The sequence below is a fragment of the Prunus persica genome, chromosome G6, assembly GCF_000346465.2.
Source record: "Prunus persica cultivar Lovell chromosome G6, Prunus_persica_NCBIv2, whole genome shotgun sequence".
In the NCBI taxonomy this organism is placed as follows: Eukaryota; Viridiplantae; Streptophyta; class Magnoliopsida; order Rosales; family Rosaceae; genus Prunus; species Prunus persica.
The window spans coordinates 6,373,105-6,398,051 of record NC_034014.1 but is presented as its reverse complement, the minus strand read 5'-3'; the positions used below and the strand labels follow the sequence as shown (position 1 = coordinate 6,398,051).

The 24,947-nt window shown below is 35.9% G+C and overlaps 3 protein-coding genes across 4 annotated transcripts; 2 read left to right on the top strand and 1 right to left on the bottom strand.

The window, feature by feature from the left end:
- Positions 6,277 to 7,933, top strand: LOC18772654 (40S ribosomal protein S23). Its single transcript, XM_007206052.2, has 4 exons — positions 6,277 to 6,383; positions 7,129 to 7,284; positions 7,393 to 7,519; positions 7,629 to 7,933. The coding sequence occupies exons 1-4, from the start codon at positions 6,379 to 6,381 to the stop codon at positions 7,767 to 7,769; spliced, it is 429 nt and encodes a 142-aa protein (XP_007206114.1). The 5' UTR covers positions 6,277 to 6,378; the 3' UTR covers positions 7,770 to 7,933.
- LOC18772281 (dof zinc finger protein DOF2.1) lies at positions 10,626 to 13,041 on the bottom strand. Its single transcript, XM_020567118.1, has 2 exons — positions 12,618 to 13,041; positions 10,626 to 11,768 (listed from the first exon to the last, which is right to left on the bottom strand). Exons 1-2 carry the CDS (start codon positions 12,654 to 12,656, stop codon positions 10,851 to 10,853), a joined length of 957 nt encoding a protein of 318 aa, XP_020422707.1. The 5' UTR covers positions 12,657 to 13,041; the 3' UTR covers positions 10,626 to 10,850.
- On the top strand, positions 19,608 to 24,914 carry LOC18772753 (arogenate dehydratase/prephenate dehydratase 2, chloroplastic). Of its 2 annotated transcripts, none has more exons than XM_020566059.1 (11): positions 19,608 to 20,056; positions 20,142 to 20,209; positions 21,338 to 21,430; positions 22,088 to 22,288; positions 22,369 to 22,449; positions 22,848 to 22,943; positions 23,023 to 23,100; positions 23,225 to 23,314; positions 23,409 to 23,549; positions 23,698 to 23,773; positions 24,521 to 24,914. In XM_020566059.1, exons 1-10 carry the CDS (start codon positions 19,765 to 19,767, stop codon positions 23,755 to 23,757), a joined length of 1,200 nt encoding a protein of 399 aa, XP_020421648.1. In that variant the 5' UTR covers positions 19,608 to 19,764; the 3' UTR covers positions 23,758 to 23,773; positions 24,521 to 24,914. The 2 variants fall into 2 exon arrangements, with proteins under 2 accessions (XP_020421648.1, XP_007205291.1); XM_007205229.2 differs by having other exon boundaries at positions 19,669 to 20,056; positions 24,473 to 24,914.

Here is a 24,947-nt window from a genome sequence, read left to right as displayed (position 1 = left end):
AAAACCCAGTGGGATAAAAACCTGGACGAAGGAAAAAGAGTATAGTGTGTAAGGGTCTGTATTGACAGCACGCTCCCCCTGATGCTTGGCAAAATATCTGTAAGCCATACTGTTGATCATCTGTCTGAATATCATAGTTGACACTGCTGCTGTGAGTCAATAGTGTATGAAGGTCTTTATTAATACCATGCTCCCCCTGATGAATATCTCCCCCTGAAAACTTCATGACTAGCTTTTTCCAGTAAGCAACCATAGAGATTTCCTGAGTCCGCATATCTTAGAACACTTGGGCCATTTATAAGTTCACTAAAAAATATGCCCGTATATGGTGTTATGCTTAGATAGCATCAAATATACCTCACATCATCCCAAAATGATGGTGATGGAGTTGAGCCCTATTTGGAAAATATGATGTCCGGTCCAATATACTTCCGGAAAATCATTAAAGTATCCAACGGATAATCCTTATAAAAATACTTCAATACTTTCTTAGTATAAGCAAGAATCTCGTTGGCATAATGCTCGATCGAGACAAATATTTCATGAATTCTGTAGAAGCTTTAATGTGTTGCAATCACATTATAATCAATGTACTCACTGAGGTAATTTATGCATATTAATATTGAGTACAAATTTTGTGCTTCAAGCACATGTCCTTTAGGGACTTGCTCTATGCAATATCAATCCTCTCAACGGATTTTGGTTAAAAGGGATTAAACTTTATGACACATTATATAGCTTTTACTCAGCTATTTATACATCTTTAGAAAATCGCTTCTGGCGATATGCTCTGTGCATTAATAACCCTTAAAGATAATATGTTGGTCTCCGTAATTGTGTAATAAGGGGGGCACAATTGAATCTGTAAATATGGAGAAAACCCAACATTCCTTGTTTCTGCCAGAAACAGTGTGTCATACAAAGTAGGTATATTCCCTTTTATTCCGAACACCCAAGTATAACTTTCAGTATTAACAAATTTTGGGGTTCGTATTGTGGGTTTGTTCTTTCACGTTCATTCTCATTTATAATGGAATTACCTCGTTCCATTTTGGCCAATGATATTGTCGACATTTAATAATTGAACGTGGTTCCAATCAACACAGCCCATTGATGATTTGAGTAGCTACTCCAAAACCAAAAATTGTCATTCATCAATTCATGATCAAAAATTGTCATTCATGATTCCACCATTCTCATGTGCATGCGCATGCATCAATTATAAGCATTTCTTTGCTTTTGGGTACCCAAGCCACTTCAGGGGGCTTTTATTATGTGAGAATGTGGATTATAACCTCCAATGGAGCGTTATTTTACAGTAGGGCATGGATAATCTCTATTTAGAGAGTTGGAACATTTAGAACCCATATATCTGTCATGCTGCAGGCATGCCACAGATTAATACATACATGTCAATTAATTTCTGGGACTTTAACCCATATAATTTGCTACGCATTAGGCGTGTATAATATCAATATTGACATGTCAAAGGATTGTCCTTTCGGGACTTCAATCCATATCATTTGCTACGCAATAGGCGTGCATCATATTGATCACTGCTATACCCATATTTTGTTCTTATGGGACTTTAATCTGTGCAGTGTATTATCAATGTATCCAACTTGCAATCTGTAAAATTTGCATTAATAATTCATGGATACATACAAGCCATTCTTTTGGAACGGACTTATCTCCCCATTTGGTTACCTTTCAAGATAAAATATCAAATAGGTATATAAGCATAAAATAACACAAGTATTGCTTACATCCTTAGGTGGGAGAAACTTTTCTCAAGTATCATTCAAGCTCATATCAGCCTAGTAAATATAATGTAGCGCTTGATGGTCTAGTTATATCCTGCAAGAGCAAAAATCACAATTCTCTTCTCTGTCAAAAACAAATAACTCTCAGAGTTAGGATCACTGCATGGATTCATTCTTCAGATGTTCATTCTAAAGAAATAAAATCTCTTATGAACAGAGAGTTATAAAAAGAGAAAAAATGCAAAAAGATTGTGATATTGATTGCAAGGTAAGGTAAGCAATCAAGGAAGGAAGCTGGTGGGAGCAAACAACAAGCTCTCATTTCTCCTAGTCTAGAAAGACCTCAGGAGATTGGAGCATAAGGTCACCTTCACAGTTCCCTAATGTAGCGGAAACATGATCAGGGATAGTCTTGCTTCCTGAATGGATGATCAGAGATAGTCTTGCTTCTCAGGCATATTGAGTGCTCACTGATAAGAAAAATAAGTAGATATCGCATCACTAAGTATGGAGTAAACTGGATGTCTTCTGCAAAGGAAAATTTCGTTAGTAACACATTTATACACAAATACAATGAATAGGTAGAACCGGTAAATTTCAAATTAACCATAGGAAAATTGCGAGATTCTCGGGATACTTTTGAAAAAATAGCTCCGTGAAATCCGTAAAGCAAGATCGGCTTTGAAAATAATACTTTGAAAAACGCCGAAAGTGCCGACAGGCATTATTAGAGGCCATGTGAAGTTTTGGACTCTGGGAAAGAAAAAGATAATATGGGGATTCGAGAAGACATTGGGGTCCTGAAAAGTTGCCACATTTTCGTCTATAGATATTGCCTTTGCAAACTGCGTTTCAACTCAATTTCCTTCATTTTCCGAACCTTTAGTTTTTCTAAGACTTTCTTCGAAACCTTCTTAAAAAAATGGCTTCCTCTTCTTCCTGCCCAAATTATTTCAATTTAAATGATGCTCCCACAACAACCAGTGACGCCCAAGTTTGGGGTCCATCCTTTGTATCCAAAAATCGTCATCTCACAGTTAATGATTCTGTGATGATGAATGATGCTACTGCTGTCATAGTAGCTAGGAATTTCATTACTCCAATGGATGAAATGTTGTTGACAGGGAGATCAGAGGAAGAGGCTATTGATGACTCAATGGCTTTTAGCATTCAGAGTGCTGCTTCTGTTTCTAACATGGCTGATCGTTTGCGTGCCAGAGCAAACGAAGTTGAGAATTTAACAACTGAAAATTCGTCTCTCCAAAGAATGCTTCATGAGTCTCAACAGGAGGTTGAGAAACTTAAAGGAGAGAATAATGCCTTGTTGAAACTGGTGAGTTCGTACTCTGTTGATACACTGAGAAGGCTAGACATACTGCAGGTCTCCAATGAAAGAATTTTGGGAGACCACGAGAAGCTCATGGCTAAGCTTAAGAGGCGCCGTCATCTTCCTGCAGAGGCTTCCAGAACATAATGTAATTTTTTATAGATTTCACAGGGCCTGCACCTTCATTGCAGGTGGAAAAATCTATCTGTTATATGTTCCTGTTATAATAATTGCGCATATTCTTAAACTTGCACCTGTGGTTTTTACGTCTTTTCAAAATGACGATTTGGAACCTTGTGCCTTATAGGTTCAAATAACCACATCGACTCTCCCAAATTTCATATTTCAACGTATGGTAGCCCGGAACTTATGGCCTGGGCACAAACTCAGAATTTATTTGCCCTTTTCAAATGGACATGAAATATGAATTGAGTAAAAGCCATGATAATATCGCAATATAGTAGTGAAGAGCATTAACTACTATATACCCACAACTTCAAGTTTAGGATCTCTCATATATTTGGATCCATGGGCTTCCGGCCCAGATATAACAAAATATGTGGGAAGTCTCAATTCATTATTTGAGGTTTATATTAATATTATCCATTTCGCGGTGTATTCTTAACAACCGGAATTCACAAAATATATTTCTTCCTTGAGGTGTCGATTATAACAAAATCGAACTTTAAATTCATCATCTTCTTATGCCAAAGAAATATGTGGCATACCACAATTTGCAATAATACCTCAAGGGTTGTCCATTTAATTGTTGGAACTTCAGGTTCTCAACACTGTTAAATTTTGAACTTCAGGCCAAAGCCACATATTCTCATGGTATGGACATTTTTACAATTTTCTGTACATATTTCGGGATTTCAAGCCCTTACATAATTGTCCATATTTTGAGGAACTTCTGGCATCTCATTTAATTGCACATCCATGAGTTTAAGGAACTGCAGGTTCCCTTTTGTATATAGTGACGGTTTACCCAAAATGGTTAATATTTATGCATACGTCACTATTCATGTGAATAGTACTATTCATCAAGTCATGAATACGTATCTATTCATCTGCCAGTACAGTTATCATCAATGTGTACGGCACTATGAACCAATACGGTACTGTTACATCATTAAGGAACTCTAGGTCCTTATTTACATGTCAGGGATCAAGGACCTTTAAGTCCAATCACATGTTTACAAATACAGTACCGGAGAGACTGCCAGCTCTCATATCATCATCAAGGATCTTCAAGTCCTGATGTAATTGTATGATGAGGATCAAGGAACTTCTGGTCCTGATCTGAATACTGGAAAAACTCATCATACAGCACAATTAATCCATAAAATAAATTGCTGATAAATAAATTACTGGTATGGACGATAAACCCGCACCACACTTTAAATAAATGTAAATGTGCGGTAAATTAAATTCATAAAGTTAAGGTGCTTGTATGGGCATTAATTCTGCTCCATACATTTAAATAAAAATAAAGGCGTGGACGATAAACCCGCACCACCCTTTTAAATAAATATAAATGTGCGGTAAATTAAATTCATAAATTAAATTGCTTGCTGTATGAACGTTAATCCCGCACCATACTTTAAATAAATTAAATGTGCGGTAAAGTAAATTGTGCTTGTATGGGCACTAATTCTGCTCCATACATTTAAATAAAAGCAAAGGCGTAGACGATAAAGTAAAGGTGGCATGTATGGGTAATAAACCTACACCATACAGTAAATAAATGTGGGGTTAAAACCACCACCTAATAAAATAAGAAAAAGTTAGTATTAGTAACGGTCTCCCACTGATAATAGGTTTAGTATTACCAAGGGTCCATTTTTGTTAGTGGTTAGTAGTATAGATAATAGTGCAGCACAAAAATTATACCTGAGAGCTTCTCGTGCTGATAACGTGTTATAAAAATAACCTGGAATATGTATGAATATTGAGCTGCACGTAAAGTAGATGAGACACAACATTTACGAGGTTCGGCTATGCCTACGTCCTCGGAGAGTAGCAGCAGTAACTTTTTCACTATATAAAATAATAGGGCTACAACTTTAGAGTTTACAATATGTGAGGCTCACTGAATTTTCTCTCTCTTTCCTCTTCTATCTTTCCTCCTCTTTTTCCTCTTCTTTCCTCTTCTCTTTTTCCTTTCTTCTTTTCTCCTCTCTTTTCTCTTCTCCCCTTTCTTTCTTTTCTCCGTTGGTCACACTCCCCTTTACAATTGGTATGCCTATTTATAGGCTAATGTTTAGGCAAAATACAGGGAAGGGAAGGTTCCTGGAAGATGCAAGGAAACTTCCTGAATTGATAAATACAGGGAAGGGAAAGTTCCTGGAAGATGCAAGGAAACTTCCTCTGTGGGCTCCACCTTCAAACTTTTACAACAAATACTTAATTGTATTAGTAGGTCGTATCATTTTCGCCGTGTAACTCACTTTGGCACAAAAATTTGACTCAAAATTTCTTTAATTAATTTGGATCTGGGGCAAACTTTTTTTTCATTTACCCGTCTATCTGAGATCATATCAGTCCCGATCTTTTGAACTACAAGGATCCAAGAGATTTATGGTCACTCACCGTTGGATGTAAATTCAACGGTTCACTCACTCTTGCACTCATTTTAAGAAACTTTTTTGAACCGTTGGATGTTACATCCAATGATGGGTGACCACAATCTCTTGGACCCCTGTAGTCCAAGAGATCGGAGCTGTATCTATATATATAAAGCAAAAGGCAGAGAATGGTGAAACATTCAAAATACCAGAAAATGCCCTTGGTTAATGCAAACATTAAGAATTGAAATTATTAATTAAATGAGGATAATATGGTAAATTCACAATTTTTCGTATTAAAAAAATTTAAAATAAAAGAAAATTCAGATAATGGGTCCTATTTTTATGGAACACAAATATTCATTATCTTTTTTAATTTTAAAATAAATTTAAATTTTTAAAAAAAAAAACCTCTCGCATGCGCGGAAGCGTGTGCAGAGAAGCTAGTATATATAAAGAAAATAAATGGATTGGACTCTGGAAAAACCTCCACATTCAAAGATAGTAGGCCTATGTGTAAATTGAAGTTTAGTGGGCCTTTCATTTAAGGCAGCTGAGGCCCATTATTTGTTTTATATCTAAGCCCAAAACGAAGACCTATATTTAAGTGAGAGTGATAAGCCCCTAGGGTTTCTCATTGCTGTTGGTGACCTAGAGCTCTTCTTGTTCTTGCGGCTCCGAAGCTCTTTCTGCTAGTCGTCGAGTCTCTTCGTCGGTCACCATGGGGTAAGCTTCCCGTTCCTCCATCCATTCAATTCAGCTTTCACTTTCTGTTTGTTTTCTCTGAAACTAGTTTCTCGATAGAATTCATTGAATAGAATCTACTCAAAATCTCAGCAATATTAGTTGAATCAAATAGTTTATAATGAAGCTTAGGACTGAAATAATATATTATTTTCTGCAAATTATTGCACGCGTTTTTGGATCTAAGAACCGAGTGAATATGTTAGTTTTTCAGTGACCGGTTTGGTTTTTTTAAGAAAGAAATCAATGCATTTGACTCGTTTCATTATGGTTTCGATTGCTCAAGTTTCTCCAGTTTGAAAGGAAAAGGTTTCGTTTTGTGACCATTTTTCCGGGAAATGTTTTCTTGACATAAGAAGAAAATATTTCTACCCTTATGTTGAGTTGGTTCTGTAACCAAAATACAATTGAAATAAGCTGAACTTAAGTTGTAGAAGGCGTTTTTGTTAAATACCATCTGACTAAACTTGACTGACCAAAAATAAGCACAAAACTGGAATAGTTTTGGGAAATTTTATATTGATTAGCTGGGTTTTTACCTAGTTTATCTTCTTGTATTAGTTATTTGATGCAATTGAAAAAATCAGACTCCATACTTAGTCATGTGAAGTGACTATTTTATTGGCTGTGTTGTTGATACAAGTTTTATTAAAACCAATCAATGTCAGTACAGATTTTAAATCCTTCTAGAAATAATTGACTCAACACTTGTAGCAACTTTTCGCAGGAAGACACGTGGTATGGGAGCAGCTCGCAAGCTGAAGGACCACCGCAGAAGGCAAAGGTGGGCTGACAAGTCTTACAAGAAATCTCATCTTGGAAATGAGTGGAAGAAACCATTTGCTGGATCTTCCCACGCAAAAGGCATTGTTCTTGAGAAAATGTATGGAAATTCAGCTTGATCCCTTATCCTTCACTTTTTCAACCAATCCTTTGAGGTCCGAATTCTTAGACAATAGTTCTTACATTTTCTTGGTGTTGAATTGTGCAGTGGTATTGAAGCCAAGCAGCCTAACTCTGCCATTAGAAAGTGTGCTCGAGTTCAGCTTATTAAAAATGGAAAGAAGATTGCTGCCTTTGTGCCAAATGATGGTTGCTTGAACTACATTGAAGAGAATGTGAGTATAGTAGAGAATAAATGCTGCCAGCCCTTGGCTTTCATGTTTGAAAAAATAAGTCTTTTAGTTTATTGGTTTTGGCTGTACTGATTATTGTGGCCACATGCAGGATGAGGTTCTGATTGCTGGATTTGGTCGTAAGGGACATGCTGTTGGTGATATTCCCGGAGTTAGGTTCAAGGTTGTGAAGGTCTCAGGCGTGTCACTTTTGGCCCTCTTCAAGGAGAAGAAGGAGAAGCCAAGATCTTAAATTTCCTATAAAATGTTTTATCTGTTGTGCTACTTAAACGTTTTGATTTAGAGATTTTGTCAGCATTTTATGCCTCCATTGTCAGTTGTTCTCTTCTTTCTATAATCAGATGCTTATGTTTTAATGAAAATTTTGTGGCTAAATATGTCCCTTTTCTCTGATTATGTTTTCTCGATCACTCCCATGCTCATTTTTGACTTGGCCTTTTCGTCCGTAAATGCTTTTTTGTGTGGAACTGTGTGCTTTGGTTTTTGGCCTAGCTTCTATGTAGTGCAGTATCAAATCTTTTAGTAGTTTGCAATGTTTAGAGACGTGAAGTTTCTGCCTGCATGATCTCGTATCAAAATTTTGGTTTGTTATGTCACTACGGAACGATCCCCTTTGCTGGTTTCTATACTGGTGCTTCTTCTACCCCTTAAAGTGTCAAGCTTTTTAGAGCTTTCTCATCGCTTGAATTCTCTAAACAAGTAAGTAATTTTCTCATATGATTATTGTCCATTTTACCAATACCATGTTGATACCTTCAACCTTGCCTGCAAATCTATTAACAAATTCCAAATCCCAAGCAATTTCTTCTATGCCCAATTAACCAATGCTCATGAGGAACGAGCAACTCTCAACATGAGATGGTTTCTTACTTGAAAATCGTATTACTTCTTGTTATTGGCACTTTAAAATGGTCATCATCCATTCATCTCATGTATAAATGCAAGAGAGAAAATGAACTTCAAGAAACGAGAATGACTTTTATAGAGTGTCAATAACAACTCCCTTACTCGAATAAAAGTTGTTTACGGTGATGTTGCGTAAGTGGAAGCTTATCCTAATATGTTGTTTAACCTCCTTGTTGACTAACTAAATACACACTCTACTAACTGGTTTAGCAGTGATGATAATATGGACATGGGTTTAACAAGGTGGGTGGTTCTATTCATTGTCAAGCTCTTTGTTCTTTCCACTCCACTAGCAATGGATCGTGTATAACCCCCTCACTACAGAAATTCTTGTACCTTACATATTTGGCACAGCACTCACTCACCTCCTTTGTTTTCTCCATCCTATTCACAATCTGCTCTGTTTCTGTGGTTAGCCCAAATTGGGCCAAGCCCAAGCCTGATATGGAAGCTTACAAGTGAAAGCCCCATTTCTTTTGCCTTTGAAAGGCCCCTCTCTTTCCCTCTTTTTGGCTCTTAAGCCTCTTTTGTGAACCCGATCCAAAAATATATTATTATAGCCAAAACTCAAAACAACCCCGTTATGGAGTCGAGGTAGACCTACATATATACAAGCTTAAATTTTTTTTTTATTTTATACAAGGAATTGGAACTCGGGTGCATAGTATGGAACACATCCGTTCTAGTTAACTTGATTAAGTCAATGTCTGCATATATATAAGTTTATTAAAATATATAATTAAATGCACATATTAGGACTATATATATATATAAACATATTTATATTTTTATATCAAAATTAGTACATCTAATAACATAAAACAGCATCGAACCTGATCATCAATGCCATTTCCCCTACAATCTAAACTACCATTTCATATAGGTATGCATGAGATGCCACTTACAATGTAACTCTTAACAGGGATGGTCACCAAGGCAACGTTTATCTTAACAGCCATGCCTGACACGTTTCTAATTGTCTTAGTTCTTAGTTTTTGGAAGTTAAAAAAAATATATTATATATATATTATTGTTTCGATGAGCAAAAGTTTAAACTTTTGTTGAAAACTCTGAACATGTGACCACTTCTACCATTAAGAAGAGAAATCGCTTTAATGAAAACTTCTGAAAAAAACTAGAAATATCTCTTTTGGAGCGTAACTAAAATGATCCATACCATTTGAGTTGAAAATTCGTATAAAATTTAAATTTTGTTGGGGGGGAGAAGATTTTCACTTTAGAAAAGCAAGGATGTTTAGGTGATTTGGTAGTACTAGGAGATTTCGTTATCTTGACTAATAACATGCCGTACCAATTAATATAACAGCTGGAGGAGAGCCTGATATGATATAATTATGCAAATTGGACAAATTTTGTAGGGCATGTTTGGTGAGTGAATAACGACCCATTGTCGTTAATGAGAACTGTCATCTTCAGAATGACATGAAAATCTCATCAAAACCAAACATACCATATCATATAAAAAATTCTGAAGTTGGAATTTGCATGTTTTCATTTTCTATTCTGAAAATCTTGTCGTCCCACTCAAATTCAAATGGCAGTCAATTTGGCAGACCAGTAATAAAATATGAAAACCAGGTACAGCTGCCCTAAACAGAGATTTTCAAACAGAAGCTGCTGATTCTGCTGACTATTATCTCACGCCCAAATCCTAACTTGGATTTGGTCTGCTAATAATATTAACAGAATGAAATCCACCAGGAAATTGGTGCCTCATGGAGTCATGCTTCACTGAAATTTTTATGCTTGGGGAGGAGAGAAGAGAACCCTATCAAATATATAATTATTCCTAGGTAATTTAATAATCCCAATTAAAATATTCCAAGAATATCTACCTGAAAATAAGATGTAATCATAGCAGAATATGTTGAAAATACCACTCATTCGAAATCCAAAGCTCTCTCTCTCTCTCTCTCTCTCTCTCTCTCTCTCTCTCTCCAACAACTTTGCTTTTCAAACAGTCAGAGAGTTCAGACTGCACAAACCATGAAACATCACTCTCACTCTCTCTCTCTTCTCTCTGTCAATCTTTTTATTTTTTATATGGAAATGTACATATGATTCTTTGGCAACCTCTGCAAGTTTCTTGACTTGGTTAGCAAACAAATCTTGGGGATTTCATTAGTTTTATGAACCAATAAAAAAGGAAACCAAAACTAAGTAAAATGAAAATGGAGATGATGATGATGATTCAAGTGAATCATATCCATATGATATAACATCTTAATGCAAAACTTAAAAGCACTAAAACTGACATTTTAAGTCTGATAAGTGAACAAATTAAAGAAGAAGAAAGAAAAAAAAACCTATTAAAAACCTATGCTTTCTTAGCTTTTGTTTTTCTTGCTGATCATCACACTAAACACTGCTGAATTCATTAAGGGTTTTACACTAGGGGACTGTGGAGAAGCCCATGCCAAGATGGAGCAAGACCATTCCAGCTCTCTACTCTTCCTGAATCACACTCATTACTAACCATATTATTGTTTGCATCTCCATTGAGCTGCCATGGGAAGCCCCACAAAACCCTGTTGCTCTCACTTTGAGGATCTCTTGCATTGCAAAGCTCTTGCTTCATTGTTGTCACCGTGACTGCTGTGGTGGTTGAGTTGGTCATTTCCTCAAATGTGTGGAGCCCCATTTCTCCACATGCCCCATTTTCAACCTCACCCAAACTGCTGCTGTTGCTCCCATTTCCAAACCCATAATACATGTTCTGGAAATTACCATTATGGGTTTCAAGAAACCCAGTCCTGAGTGCATCAAAAAACCCAGGTGCTGCAGCAGCTGAAGTAGTGTTCATGTTAAGGCCATGGTTTCCAAGAATAGAATGATCACCATGGGAAGTGGTGTTGTTGGGGTTTCCCAAAATAGAAAGGTGGTCTTGGTCATCAAAACCCAACTGCCCACATGACTGTCTTTGGAGCCTAGCAAATGCAAGGGTGAGGTCATTTGAGTCATATCCAAGGGAAGGGAGAGGGTTATTGGAATTGGGTGTGAGGGGTTGTTGGTCTTGTGATCTCTTTGATGAGGAGGAGGATCTCTTGTTCTTCCTGCACCCACCACCCACTGGAACATTTCTCAGAGTACCCCCCTTGGTCCAGTACCTTCTGCAGGCCTTGCAGAAGTACCTTGGCTGAGAGAGGCTGTAGTTGTTGTAGTAGCAGAACTTGGTGTTTGTGGAGTCACATCTTGGGCACTTGAGAGCCTGCTCTGGTTGAGGCCTTGGCTTCCTGTCTTGCTGCTGCTGCTGCTGTTGGGTTTTTGAGCAGACCAGCATGTCCAGTGAATGAGCTGACATTTCCTGAATTGGTCAACAAAAGTTGAAAATATTAGAAACACAAAATCAGACAAAAATCTAGGTATGTCAAGAAATGGAATAGTAGTGCTGGATATATTCTAATCTTAGCTTTTAACTTACATATGTTACTAATTACAATCACACATGTACCTCGACAGCTTTTTATAATGAGCCGTAACGGTTTTAGACTGCGAATCTAGATCACATTTTTAAACCCAAGTGAATTCTAGTTTAGGTTCAAAGTAAGATGATAGCAACATGATTTCATGTTTGCCTGTTTTTGAAGTTTTCTTGACACAAGAGGGGGATTTTAAATATATAAAAAAAAACGAAGAGTAAATTAGAGAAGAAGAAAGGGGATTATTATTTTCTTGGAAAATTAGACCCCATAACAAAAACCAAAAAGAAATAACTTCGTTCTTCTGGCCAAGTGTGAAAATTCAGTGCCAAGAAAATGGACTGTAGAAAACAGAAACAAAACCCCATGAATTTAATAATTTTCTTAGAATATAAACCGCGTTATTGTAATTTGTACCCACTCAAGGACAAAAGAAGAAGAAGAAACCATCATTTATGCATAAATAACAAAAAACACAACTCAGAGATGAATTCTTCTTATGGCAAGTGAATACTCTATGCTTCAATTCAGGTCAATATTTTTCTTCTTCTTCTTGAAGAATTGGGACCCAAGAACAAAGAATCAGCTACCAACCAGTACTCAGGTAGATAAAAATTTTATGAAGAACTTATGGACCATGCTAATATTATTGAAAATACAAAACACAGAAACAAAAAATAAAATAAAAGAGAGAAAAGAAAAAGAAAAATTGCCCAATTCTTATTGATTCCTACCTGGTGTTGTTGTCCACTTGAAGGATCCATATAGTTCATGCAATCAATCAAACACCTCTCCTTAATTTGAAAGAAATGTTTAGTTTGTGTATGAGAGAGAGAGAGAGAGACTGAAAGGGTATGAAGAGTAAAGAGGGAGTTTTGGGTATAGGCAGAGTATGTCACATGCACAGTGAGGTATATAAAGCAAAGCAAGCCCAAAAACACAACACAGAGAGAGAGATGGGGTAATGATGATGATGATGGGTTTTGATCAATGAGGGATTTAGATGAGCTAGCTTGCACGCAGAGAAAGTGTGTGTGTTGAGAAAATTCGAGTCTCTTCTTCGTATCTCTGTTCTCTGCAACGGTTTCATATATAATGAGAGAGAGAGAGAGAGAAAGAGAGAGAGAGAGCCAACCAGCAGCAACATCAGCCAGTCCCCACCACCTCCCTCTACTAGCCCCATTCTTATGTGTGGGGTCCCACTCTGGCGTGGATTCAACTATTTGTGGGCCCCACAACCCCACATTAGTGTGGTCCCCACCACCACCACCACCACTTCTACATCTACTTGTTATTAACCACACCTCACCTCTCTCCCTCTCACTCCCACCGCTCAACCCAATTCCTCACCTAAACCCTTTTATGCAGACAGACTGCAGCACAATCCTCGTGTTCCAAAAACATGAAGAAGAACAAAAAATGATAAAACAAAATTTTAAATACAAAATAAAACAGTGATTTGGTCTAACCTTAATAAGAGAAGAGAAGAGAAGAGAAGAAAGGAGGAGGTAGGTGTTTTTGGATTCTAGTGGTGGATGGCGGGGGCCCACAGAACAAAAACATGTCTTTTATTTGATTATTTTCAATTCTATGCAATAGTTTGTCTTGTTGTTTTGTTGTTGTTGTTGTTACTGTGATTGTCTGGTTGAAGGTTCTTATGATGTGGACTGTATGATGATGGCTGGGACAGGCAACTGCAGCTGATTGTGTGTGTGTGTGTATGAGAGAGAGAGAGAGAGAGAGAGAGAGAGGATCTTGATTTTTCTTTCTCTTTTTCTTTTTCTTTTTGTTTAGAGAATAGCTTAGCTTAGGTTGTGGTCCATCTAATATTGAGAAGATTGAGAGAACATTTTCTGACAAGTCCTAATCAAACCTAAAAGCATGCCAACCACCATTATTTTGTACCACTCTGTACTGGTTTTACGGCTGGTTAGCACATGTACGTTTTCTTCATCGATTATGTACTCAAAATATACTTGTTTTTCTTTGGTCTAATTGTAAGCCAATGAGGGAGTCTACCTTAATGTGAGTGCAATCTAGTTTTACAACAGTCTATAGATTCATTGAGTTCATAGACAGGATACAGCTAATGTCATTATGTGCATTGACTGGAATCTTAAGGAAGAAGGGAAAGGTAATTGATTTTTGTTCGATTTTTTTTTTCTTGATGATCAAAACGTGGTGTTATTTAACTAATTTACATGTTATAATATGAGACGATGACGTCTATATTATATGTGGCTCTTTTTTTAGCAAATGAAGTCTTATCAACACTCTCAACTTATCCAATCTAAAGGATATGTCGATTGTTATGTCATGAAAAATATTTATCGGTTAATCAGATCGACTTGATTTATAATCCAGGCTAATAAATCTTAAAATATAACATATAAAATTGTCTAATAAGATAACATTTGTCTTGAACCATGCACCTTGGACACCTTAAATTAACAACAACCTGCAAAAGTGCAATATCGAGCCCAGATCATATCATATATCAGCTCAATGCTTCAACCAAATCTTCTCTTTTCTGCTCTGCCCAAAAAAATTAAACTATATGTAATTACCATTTCCTTGTCTTGATGAAGGTTCGTTTTCTCTGCAAAATATCACCTCTTAGATTTGTGTGGACTTGTGCTTAGAATATGATCACCCACTAACAATGACATGCTCATCATAAAGCACAATTTGAGTTTTCTTTCCATTTCCCAGTAAAGAGAAACCTTGCCTGTTTTTTTGAAAGCAATGCCAAGACTCTGATCAATGTGGTTTTTTTATTGGATCATTATAAAACCCAAAATAAAAAAATAAAAAATAAAAACAAAATCTTAAACATGACTAGGGCATGTTTGGATATGCCACTTAGAAAATGAAATGGTTTTTGTCGGTTCTAAGGTCTTGATCTTAATCATTCACACTTGAACACACAGCAGCTTTCTTGCTCTGTCATTAAAGTTTTATCTAGAGCTATCATTCCTTAATGAGAATTATTAGCTCACTAATTGGCTTATTTGTTATAATAATCAAATTGACGACATCATTCTTTTGTTATCCACATGCAACCCACTTATGATGGTCGATAGATCAGCCAATCAAGTGAAGATCCAACGGTTGATATTCATCCATCTTTACATGTGTTCAAATTTGCCATATTCGGACCAAGATTCTTGGAGTAGCTAGCGGGAAACACAATGTACCAACCAAGATTTTCAAGTATTTTGCATGTTATCACCTGTCAGAAACCAAGAAAATAATAAACAAACAATGATTGAGACCACCATCATATCGCATCCTTTGGATCCGAAGAATATGAAGTTTTGGCTTCGTCTCCAAGAACCCATTTCAAGAAGAAACGAATGTAAGAGCAGTTAAAATATATCCGAGATCTTGCGTTCGAATTATGATTTATTCTGTTATTGGATTTGAATTCACCTCTAATCTAATATCGCTTGTATAAAAAAATATAAAACAATAAATTTTGATGATGAAAATAGTTGAATAATGCAATTCACAAGCAAGCACAGCAACTTTGAGGTGCAATTACAAAACATTGTGGTGGTGGGCCAGGGATGAGATGTGGGGCCAGATGGGGATGAAAGCATCGGGATTGATCAGTCAAGTGAGTTGACTGGTCAAATGGATCGGTCAAAGAAAATACTGAGGGGGCAAAAATGAGAAAAAGAGGTAAAGTGGGATGGGAAACTGTGCCAGGCAGGGACATATATATGATAGTGATAGTGAATAGTGATAGCGGATGCATCTTCTGTGAAGAAAAGAATCTGGACTTTTGGGGTTCGGTTTATAACTTAATATCATACATTCACATCACACCACCCATAGACTTTGATGGTCAAATGTATGCATCTTTTGAACCATCAAACTCTATGGGCGTGATGTGAAGGTGTGCCTTAATTCAACATGGTTTCTGAGAAATTTTCTTTGTGATTTGTTATAAATAAAGTGAATTTATTAATTTGATGATTCGGTTCTTTGATCTGACTGTGATTAAAACAATAAGCTTTACAATTATTCCTAATAATATTCTCACTGCTAAAGTTATTGCTTTATGTAATTGATTAACTTGGTTCATTGAACGTGATTTTTCACACATATTTTTATGGACGAAATTCTAAGATATTTTAGAGAATCACTATTTTCGCTCGTATCGAATTTTCACTATTGAATTTCTCAATTGGGCAGCACGCATTTTCTCATGTTTCCTACAAAGCAATGCTGCAGTGAATGTGGCTTGCCATATAATGAATAGTGAGGCATTGTACTTTCCTAGTTTTTCCTAATTTATTTTTGTTATTTATTTATTTATGAAGAATTATACATTAAAAAATGAAACCTTTTTTTTGCTAAGGTTTTAAGTTTAAATGTATATTTGTTTATAAAGAAAAGAAAAAGAAAAACTCACATTAAAAAAAAAAATCAGAAATTAAAAAAAGAAAAAAGAATTGAAGTTGAAGTTGAAGTTGAAGTTGAAGTGTGAACAAAGTTGAGGCTGGTTGTTAGAAATTCCAGAAGCGGGAATAGGAAGAGCCGACTTGGAGAAGCAAAGAAACACGTAGGGACAGCTGTGAGTGATATGGTCGGTGTAGTGCGGGCTCCACCGGATAATGCCCCTGTCGCTCTTGCTCGGACACGTGGCACCACCTATGCGGCTACGAGACGAATATTTCAGTTTACGAGGAAAGTACACCGCAGCACCACAAACAGTCCCTACACCCTCACCTGTCAAGTCCTACTGGGCCGCCTTAGTGGGCTTTACCGGTGGACCCTCACCCTTGTCCTCTCTTCTCAAGCAAAGGATAATTCTCCTCAATTATTTTATTATTTTTGGTATTTTTTAATTTGATTATATTATTTATATTTTCATTATACAAAGAAATTTATAAATGATAAATTACTTTAATAGCATATTTATTTATCAGTAACGAATATGCATTCTCTAATAAATATTTAAGTTAATAATTGATTATATATTTTTAATCTCAGCTGTTGGATTATATTTAAAAGACTACAAACATATTATGAATGTAATCTAACAATCAAGATAAGAAATATGTAACCAATTCTTAATATAAAATATTTATGGAGAAATCTCCCTATGAAAAGAATGTGAATGATTCTAATTGTCGACTTCCTAGTGTTTTTCTTTTTTCGCCAAGCCGACTTCCTGGTGTTTTCTAACACATAACGAATAAGAAAAATATATAAATTTCATATTAAAATCTGTAATAACACTCACTTAAAATCTGTACAAACAATTTTAATTTATATACTATAATTTAGATATAATTAGTAAACAACTCAATGAAAATAACTTCTTTCCATACAGTTTCTTTATTTCCCAAATTTAAAGTTCCCTGCATTAGCCTAATGGCTTACCCTACCCTACAATTTTCTATTTTTATAATAGAGATGAGGTAAGTTGGTTATTGGGCACGTGGGAATAATGATGGGAGAGTCACGCGGGGCACGAGAAGGGAACAGGTACACGTCATCATGGGCCGGATGGGATGAGATCATGAGAGTGGGTGTTTGGTAACGGATTGGGTTTTGTCGCCAAGTGTGGGAATGGGTCAGTTAGGAAAAACATGTTTAGCGACTACGGTCCAAATTGTATTTAACTTATGACGAGAGCTTTGGTAACGTATACATTTTTTATTTTGTTCATACATTTCATGCAATGTTGCTTGAGAGGCTCAAGGTCCACTCCCTCTATCACATAAAAACAAAAACAAAAACTGAATTTCTCATATTTCGAACTTAATCTTCGAGATTTTCTTTGATTCTGTTAAATTATATTATCAGAAATAATTAACTTTAAAAATGGATTCAAACGCAAAATATATAATGTAATAAGTTTTCATTAGGTCATACGAGTTTTTTTGGTTTTCCCAACAGAAAACAGTGGGCGACCATGGAGTAGTGCAAATAGCTCTATCATGCATTGTTTCTGATTTTCAAAAACCCTTAAAAAACAAAAGTTAATGAAAATCGATGCGATACAAATCTCCAAAACTTATTGTAGATTATATTTTTGTTTAGAAAGATTTTGAGTATTAAAATTGTCTATCACATGATTGAATATAGTTCTTTAGATGACTTCATACAGAATGTGAAAGCCTAAAAAGACATAAGGAACAGTTTTTTCTACAAAACATTCCCCGTTTGAAGAACAACCAAGATTTCATTACTATTTTAATCCACGATTTGACTAATAAATATACCTTGTCGGCATTATTTTTATGCTAAAACAAGACCAAGTGGCCATGTGTCATCCTCAAGATTAACAACTAATTAAGGGCCTTTGCTTTCTCATCTTGACACATCAGCAGCCAGGAAGCCACAAGGCTGCTTCCATTATGCAAGATCACATAATAATATTTAATTCCAATTAAACCAAAGCCATACTTGATTTAATGTCAGATTTAACAAGGTTTTTAGTAATTAAATTTTTATAATATTGTTCAACGCTAGTTATATGACATTGAATAACACTGAAAAACCGTTATATTTACCGGCAAGGATAAGGAAGGATTTGCACCATTGTTTCATTTCCATGATACTATCAATTTGAATATTATATTTATGTATATACATAAAATGAATATTTATAAAATAAAATATTTTTTTTATATGAGATATCGGAAGAAACTAATACATAAGCCTTCAACGATATCATACATGTGAATTCTAAAAATATTATGAAGCTGTGTTTGTAGAGACAACAATTTTCAATAGATTTTTTGGAGTCTATAAAGTTGCTTCATGCCAAAACAGTAATTTGAAGAAGTCACCTCTTTGTTCTAGTCCCTCAAATCATGATGAGAAGAGAATTCATTGGAAATTATGGAAATCGATATACCAACATAAATTTTAGTGATTATTGGCTTCAACGATTTGTGAGTTTTAATTAGGTTCTACTTTGTAAACAGGGTTGGCGAATTATAGATTTGCCTAACTCTTTGATAGCATGAATGTTCAAGGGCAGATACTTTCCAAAATATGTTGGCAAAGAAGCTTTCTTTTTAATTAAAATGTGGATATAACAACCGTGATTGTCAGAGATTAGCAAGGGCACTTGAAATAGGTTCCAAGCATCTATACTTGACACCGAGTTAGATGCTGTAAAATGTTGGAATCTATTTCGCTTTTGACTCTTTTGTGACTCTTATAGTTAAATATTCGTGAAGGTTTTAACAAGGCCACACTTTTAAATATCAACATTATTGTTTGATTTGTTGAGATTAATGAATTCTTGTTTGACTTAAAAAAAAAAACAAAAAGAGCTAAAAGACTATAAATATTGAAAATTTTCAGCAAGCAACCCAAGGGGTTTGGTCTAGCAGAAATACTGGCTGGTTCCTGCAAGTTGGGCGAATGTTAGCTGGATACTTTGTGAGGTCCAGCGTTCGAAACTCAGCTTGTGAAAAACACCCTCTAAAGAGAGCTTTACTGTAAACAGTCCCGGCTTAGAGTGGTTGCAACTTTACCACCATTTAAAAAAAAAAAATAATAATAATAATAATAATTTCACCAAGCACACATACCAATTTATCAACTTTTAGGTCATTCCAAATTTTGTAAACAAGGTCCACGTATTCACTCGATCGATACTTTTATTTTTTTTGATTTGGGCTTCATTTTCATTGGCTCAATCAAAATTTGGGACCCTAAGATACTTGGGCTGGGGAAGGTTTTTGAGTTTTGTTGAGGCCTGAGTTCACGTTTCTTACAACCCAATCTAATTTCCATTTTTAAATGGAAAAAATTAAATAAAATTAAAAGTGAATAAGCAAAACATTTTATAGTCTTTTGAGCATATCGGAAAATATCTCAGACGCCGTCTGGAAGTTCTTTCAACCCGCCATGGCGGCGTCTTCTGTTGCACGATCCTCAACAACCCCTTTCCCACTAAACTTCGTATCGAAACCCTCGCAGTCCGATCACTTTCCCAAAACAGCTTTAAACTTCGACCCTCGCTTCAAACGCTGTCGCATCGCCCTGGCCCTGGCCTATCTTCGCTCAGACGACAACGATCGCAGCAGAAACGGCGGCGACGGCCACAACCACCTGGTTGGAGGTGCTCTCGAATTGGACAGCAGCGCCTTCGAGGACTTCCCCTACGACGTCGTATCGAAAGACTTGCATACTCTCCCAAGTACCATTTTTCGCCCTTGTCATTGTTGTGATTGCTCTGTAACAAATCGGGTGTCATTTTCGGTTTCGTGTCTTGCTTGCCTCAGGACCTTTGTCGTCGACCCATCTCTCCAATTCGGTCTCTGATGGCTCCCGCCTTCGTGTTGCATATCAGGTAAAGAGAAAAAAAGAAAAAAAATCTGAGTGATAAATAGCTAAGCCAAGTAGATAGCACTCAATTGAAATATTTCCACTGTTATGACTGAAAGTAGCTACCTTTTTTTTATTTTTTATTTTATTTTTTTATAGTTAGTTACTTATATGTGTGTGTTCTAGCAGGAGGAATTTTAATTGATCAACTAACATTCAATTTCTGATAAAGGGTTTTCTTTTTAATTAACAAGCATGGATTTCATTATTAATAGATGAGTAGAATATCATGACTGTATATGCATATATTGTACATATCTTTGATGTGTATGTATTGATTATGTTCAAAGTGCACCTGGTGTAAAAGTAGCTTGACTTTATACCTCTCACTAACTTTTTACTGAGTTGGTTTTATTAGAAACCAACCCTTGATTGAACATTCTTCTTGTATCCATCATGCGTGCCAGTTTTATGATAATTAAAGATTAGGAGCTCCCCTATCTGGAATGTGAATAATATTTATAGTTTGATAAATTTTTGTTGTTGCTTTCAAATAGATAGGAAAACGTCAAATGTTAATTGGTATCTGATTTGACTTAAATTATTGCATGCACGACAACTATAAAGAGAATATGCAGTCCAATAATGGCTTTGGACAAACATTCTAGTTTTCTTACCATGCAATTTTACAACAATTGTGATTTTTGATAAAGTTGAATTATGGCTCTGAATGATACAATTTTTGATTCACAGTTTCAAACGAAAGCATCATTATGCGTGTGTGCCTGCGTAATGCTATTCTCTACGACAGTCCTTATATAAGGACTTGTTTCTCATTCATAAGGACGGCTGAAGTCTCACCTGTTGTGTATATTAGCTCTTTAGATTTGATCTAATAGCTGAGAAGTATATCCTTAGACAAGGCTTTTGTAAATCTGTTCTAAATGGTTAATGTACTCAACCAGAGTCATCGCTTTATTTTCTGGCTGGAACTTGAGGGTCTTCAACTGAGGTTTTCATTTGATCATTTTCATATGCATGTGTGTGATGAATTTGGTTAATGCTAATTTTCCCTCAAATTATTTAAGTTTAGGATTGGTATTGAATGAAATTAATTCAATTGTTTATAAATGGTTGAATGTTGAAATTTCAGGGGGTTCGTGGAGCATATAGTGAATCAGCTGCGGAGAAAGCATATCCAAACTGCGAAGCAGTGCCTTGTGAACAATTTGATACCGCTTTTGAAGTGAATACTTACTTTTTTTTTTTATCGTCATCATTTTTCTCATTGTTGGATCAAACTGTGCGACTAACTTTCATTTTAGGTTTTCAATATTTGTGAATGAGTATTCACCTACAATGCATATAGAATGTGGAAATGAAATGATCATGAGGCTCCACAGTTAGTAATTGTTAAGGGAAACTGCATTTGATTTCGTGGACTTTAAACCACTGGACATTGCTAAGTCAGGCTGCATGTGAAAGGTTTTTTCCTTTAGGGGCTTGATTTTGTCAGAAGTAAAGTAACTGATAGAATGATTTTGGAATAGTGAAAATTTAGTTCTCCTTCCCTTGGAATTACTCTAACTTCTGATTATGCAAAAATTTGGAGTTAGAAGCCTTTTCTATATAAAAGAAGGGTCTTTGGTATAATCAAAATGATGGACAAATTTACCTTAATATGTTAAAGTAGGGAAGGAGTTTTTAGGAAAGTATTGTACGCTCCATATTTCTTCCCCTTCGTGTTGTTTTTGACTTGTGCATATTTGATGCCACAAGGAGTATGGTTATCAGTTTCATCTCTAATAGGAAAACTACTAAACTGTCGAATAATGGAAATCATGTTCTTAAATATGGGCTTAACTGTAAGTGTTTTATTCTTTCCCCATTCAACTCAATGCAGGCTGTTGAACGTTGGCTTGTGGACAGAGCAGTCTTACCAATTGAGAATTCATTAGGTGGAAGCATCCACAGAAACTATGACCTTTTACTCAGGCACAGGTTGCATATAGTAGGGGAAGTGAAACTTGCAGTTCGGCATTGCTTACTGGCTAATCATGGTGTTGAAGTGGAAGACCTGAAAAGGGTTCTTAGCCATCCACAGGTATATAAAGCAGTGCTCCCAGATTCTCTGTCCGTATAGTATTTTCTCATGATTCCCCCCAATAACTAGTCATATTTCAGGCTCTTTCTCAGTGTGAGCACACGTTAACCAAGTTGGGATTGGTCCGAGAAGCAGTGGATGATACTGCTGGTGCAGCAAAGGTACGCCCTTGATCAGGTAGTTGGGCAGCTGATTTTCTAGTCCATTAAGTCCTGATACCAAGTTACCTCACTAGTCAGGATTTGTGCATAGTATTTGTGTTTGTGTTCGGAGTTTTTCTTCTCTATCTTTCCCTCCAAAAACTATAATTGGGTGTCTATTTAAGTGGAGCCACTTCAATACAGTCATCGCATGGGGCCTGCCTATTTTAAGTGGAACAACTTTCATTACTCTCAGCTCAGGGGGCCTTCTGGTCCAGTATGGTTGAAGTAGGTTGCATTATTCGAGGCTACAGATAAAACTACAATCTTCTTAATTAAATTGTCTATTACTTTCACCTAATTGTAACTATCATGGCTTTCATATTGGTGTCGCTGACTGTGTACTCTATAAATTGTAGCATGTTGCTTTCCACAAACTAAAAGATACAGGAGCTGTTGCTAGCTCAGCAGCTGCAGACATTTATGGTCTGACGATACTTGCACAGGATATTCAGGTTTGTTGCGAAGGATATTTGGTGTGCTCATGATTTCTACTTCACTCCAGTGATAATTTATATGCTTCTATGTACACAGGATGATTGTGACAATGTGACTCGGTTTCTAATGCTTGCAAGAGAACCTATTATTCCCGGCACAGATAGACCATTCAAGGTTAAGCCCTTGCAGGATTAGCAAGTTTTGGTTTTGAATACATTGGTATCCAGTTTACTGTAGGTAGACCTCCTTTTATAAATTGATTTTTTTTTGGTTAATCACATGGTTATTGAATTTATAGACGAGTATAGTTTTCTCACTAGAGGAAGGCCCTGGGGTCCTTTTTAAGGCGCTTGCTGTTTTTGCTTTGCGTCAAATCAATCTCACAAAGGTTGGTCCTGGATTTTTTATTTTTTTTATTTTTATGAGGCTTCCTATAGTTGCTTGGTGCAACCGTTGATTTCTTAATTTGTTTCGTTAACCAGATTGAAAGCCGTCCCTTGCGGAAGCAACCGCTGCGAGCATCTGATGATAATAATGGCAGATACTTTGACTATCTTTTTTATGTGGATTTTGAAGCATCAATGGCTGATCAAAGTGCACAAAATGCCCTTAGGCATCTGAAGGTTCTCTTTTTGTTGGGTTTTTGTTTTGTTGTGCGTGTGTGTGTGCTTGTTTTTTTTTTTGGGGGGGGGGGGGGGGGAGTGGGAGAGGGGAGGGTGTAGTGTGTATCTTCAGTTGAAATTTTTCCTCAACCCTAAATTTCCTTGGCAGGAATTCGCCACATTCTTGCGGGTGCTAGGGAGTTATCCGATGGATAGAAGCATGATATGAATGACCTACAAATGTGGTAAGAGTAACTTGTGAATCCTTTCATATAAATTTGAACCCTTCAAGGTTTGGTTGCACCACAAAGTCACATATATTCCATTAAAACAAAATTAAAATTACAAGTTCTCTCTTGCATTTTTAATTACAAGTTCTCTCTTGCAATTTTTTTTCGTACTTATAATTTCAAGGTGGGACCTACAATTATTAGAAACTTCCTCCCATTTCAGTAATTTTCTTTTTAATGAAGTGGAAGGTTCTACTCACCTATAAAAAGGGCTACTATCTTTTCAAAAGTTAAATCCAATAAGAGTAAATTACGGAGAGCTCTCTTTTCAGAAACCTATTTTAACAAATCACACAAAGCTCCCGTGATACAAGACACTAAGCATATGTAATTTTTTGAAATAGTAAAAAGTTCCTGTACTTTTCCTAAACCTCGATGTAGCTTGATGTAGTTTCCTTATAAATAGTTATGACAAAGTTTATGCAAAAGAAAGTGACAGGTATATCTTTTTCTTCCTAATATCAACTCTCTATACTTGATCCTTCCATCATTTTCTTTATTATGTAGAAAATATTACCTATATTAAGAATGTTGTGATAATGTAAAATTTACAGCATAATTTAGGGTGCAGATGTTTTTGCATGTTTTATGATGTTTCAATTCTCTTCTGTGAGCGTTTGATTTCTGATACTTTATTTTTCTTTTTATCATTAGTCTTGCTGTTGCATGGATTATGAAGGTATCTTTGAAATGTGGATGCAGCTTTCGTCTTCTATCATTGTCAAATTTCAAGAATAAAATTGACCAAATTACATCACAAATATTTCTGAAGCTCACTTTACTCTTTCCTGTTGTGCGCCCCTGCAAGTACAGAAGTTGGATAATGTATTGTTAATAGATGCTGGTTGACATTGCACGTGGATGCAATTTTGCAGTGTCTTCTCTCAACTTTTTTCATTTAATTATTAGATATATTTAAAATTATTAGGTTTCCCCCCTCTATTCTTGAGAAAATTTAGTCATCTCGCCGGCATTCTTGTTGCTGTCATCTTCTCAGATTTTCTGCCCCTTGTTTGTCAAGTGCTTTTATATATTTTAAATTGGACTTGTTTATCAAGTTTAAATAATTATTATATATTGATTATCATCAATATGACTTTCATTGTTAAAATTTCTAGTTTCAATGTCT

What these genes read in the sequence shown, in the direction of transcription:
- LOC18772753 (XM_020566059.1), top strand. Translation starts at nt 19,765, where the DNA reads ATGGCGGCGTCTTCTGTTGCACGATCCTCAACAACCCCTTTCCCACTA. An exon ending in AATTTGATACCGCTTTTGAA is followed by an intron (nt 21,431 to 22,087) that starts GTGAATACTTAC and finishes AACTCAATGCAG; the next exon opens with GCTGTTGAACGTTGGCTTGT. An exon ending in ATGCCCTTAGGCATCTGAAG is followed by an intron (nt 23,550 to 23,697) that starts GTTCTCTTTTTG and finishes TTTCCTTGGCAG; the next exon opens with GAATTCGCCACATTCTTGCG.
- LOC18772281 (XM_020567118.1), bottom strand. Translation starts at nt 12,656, where the DNA reads ATGAACTATATGGATCCTTCAAGTGGACAACAACACCAG. An exon ending in CAAGTGGACAACAACACCAG is followed by an intron (nt 11,769 to 12,617) that starts GTAGGAATCAAT and finishes TGACCAATTCAG; the next exon opens with GAAATGTCAGCTCATTCACT.
- LOC18772654 (XM_007206052.2), top strand. An exon ending in GGCATTGTTCTTGAGAAAAT is followed by an intron (nt 7,285 to 7,392) that starts GTATGGAAATTC and finishes TGAATTGTGCAG; the next exon opens with TGGTATTGAAGCCAAGCAGC. An exon ending in TGAACTACATTGAAGAGAAT is followed by an intron (nt 7,520 to 7,628) that starts GTGAGTATAGTA and finishes GGCCACATGCAG; the next exon opens with GATGAGGTTCTGATTGCTGG.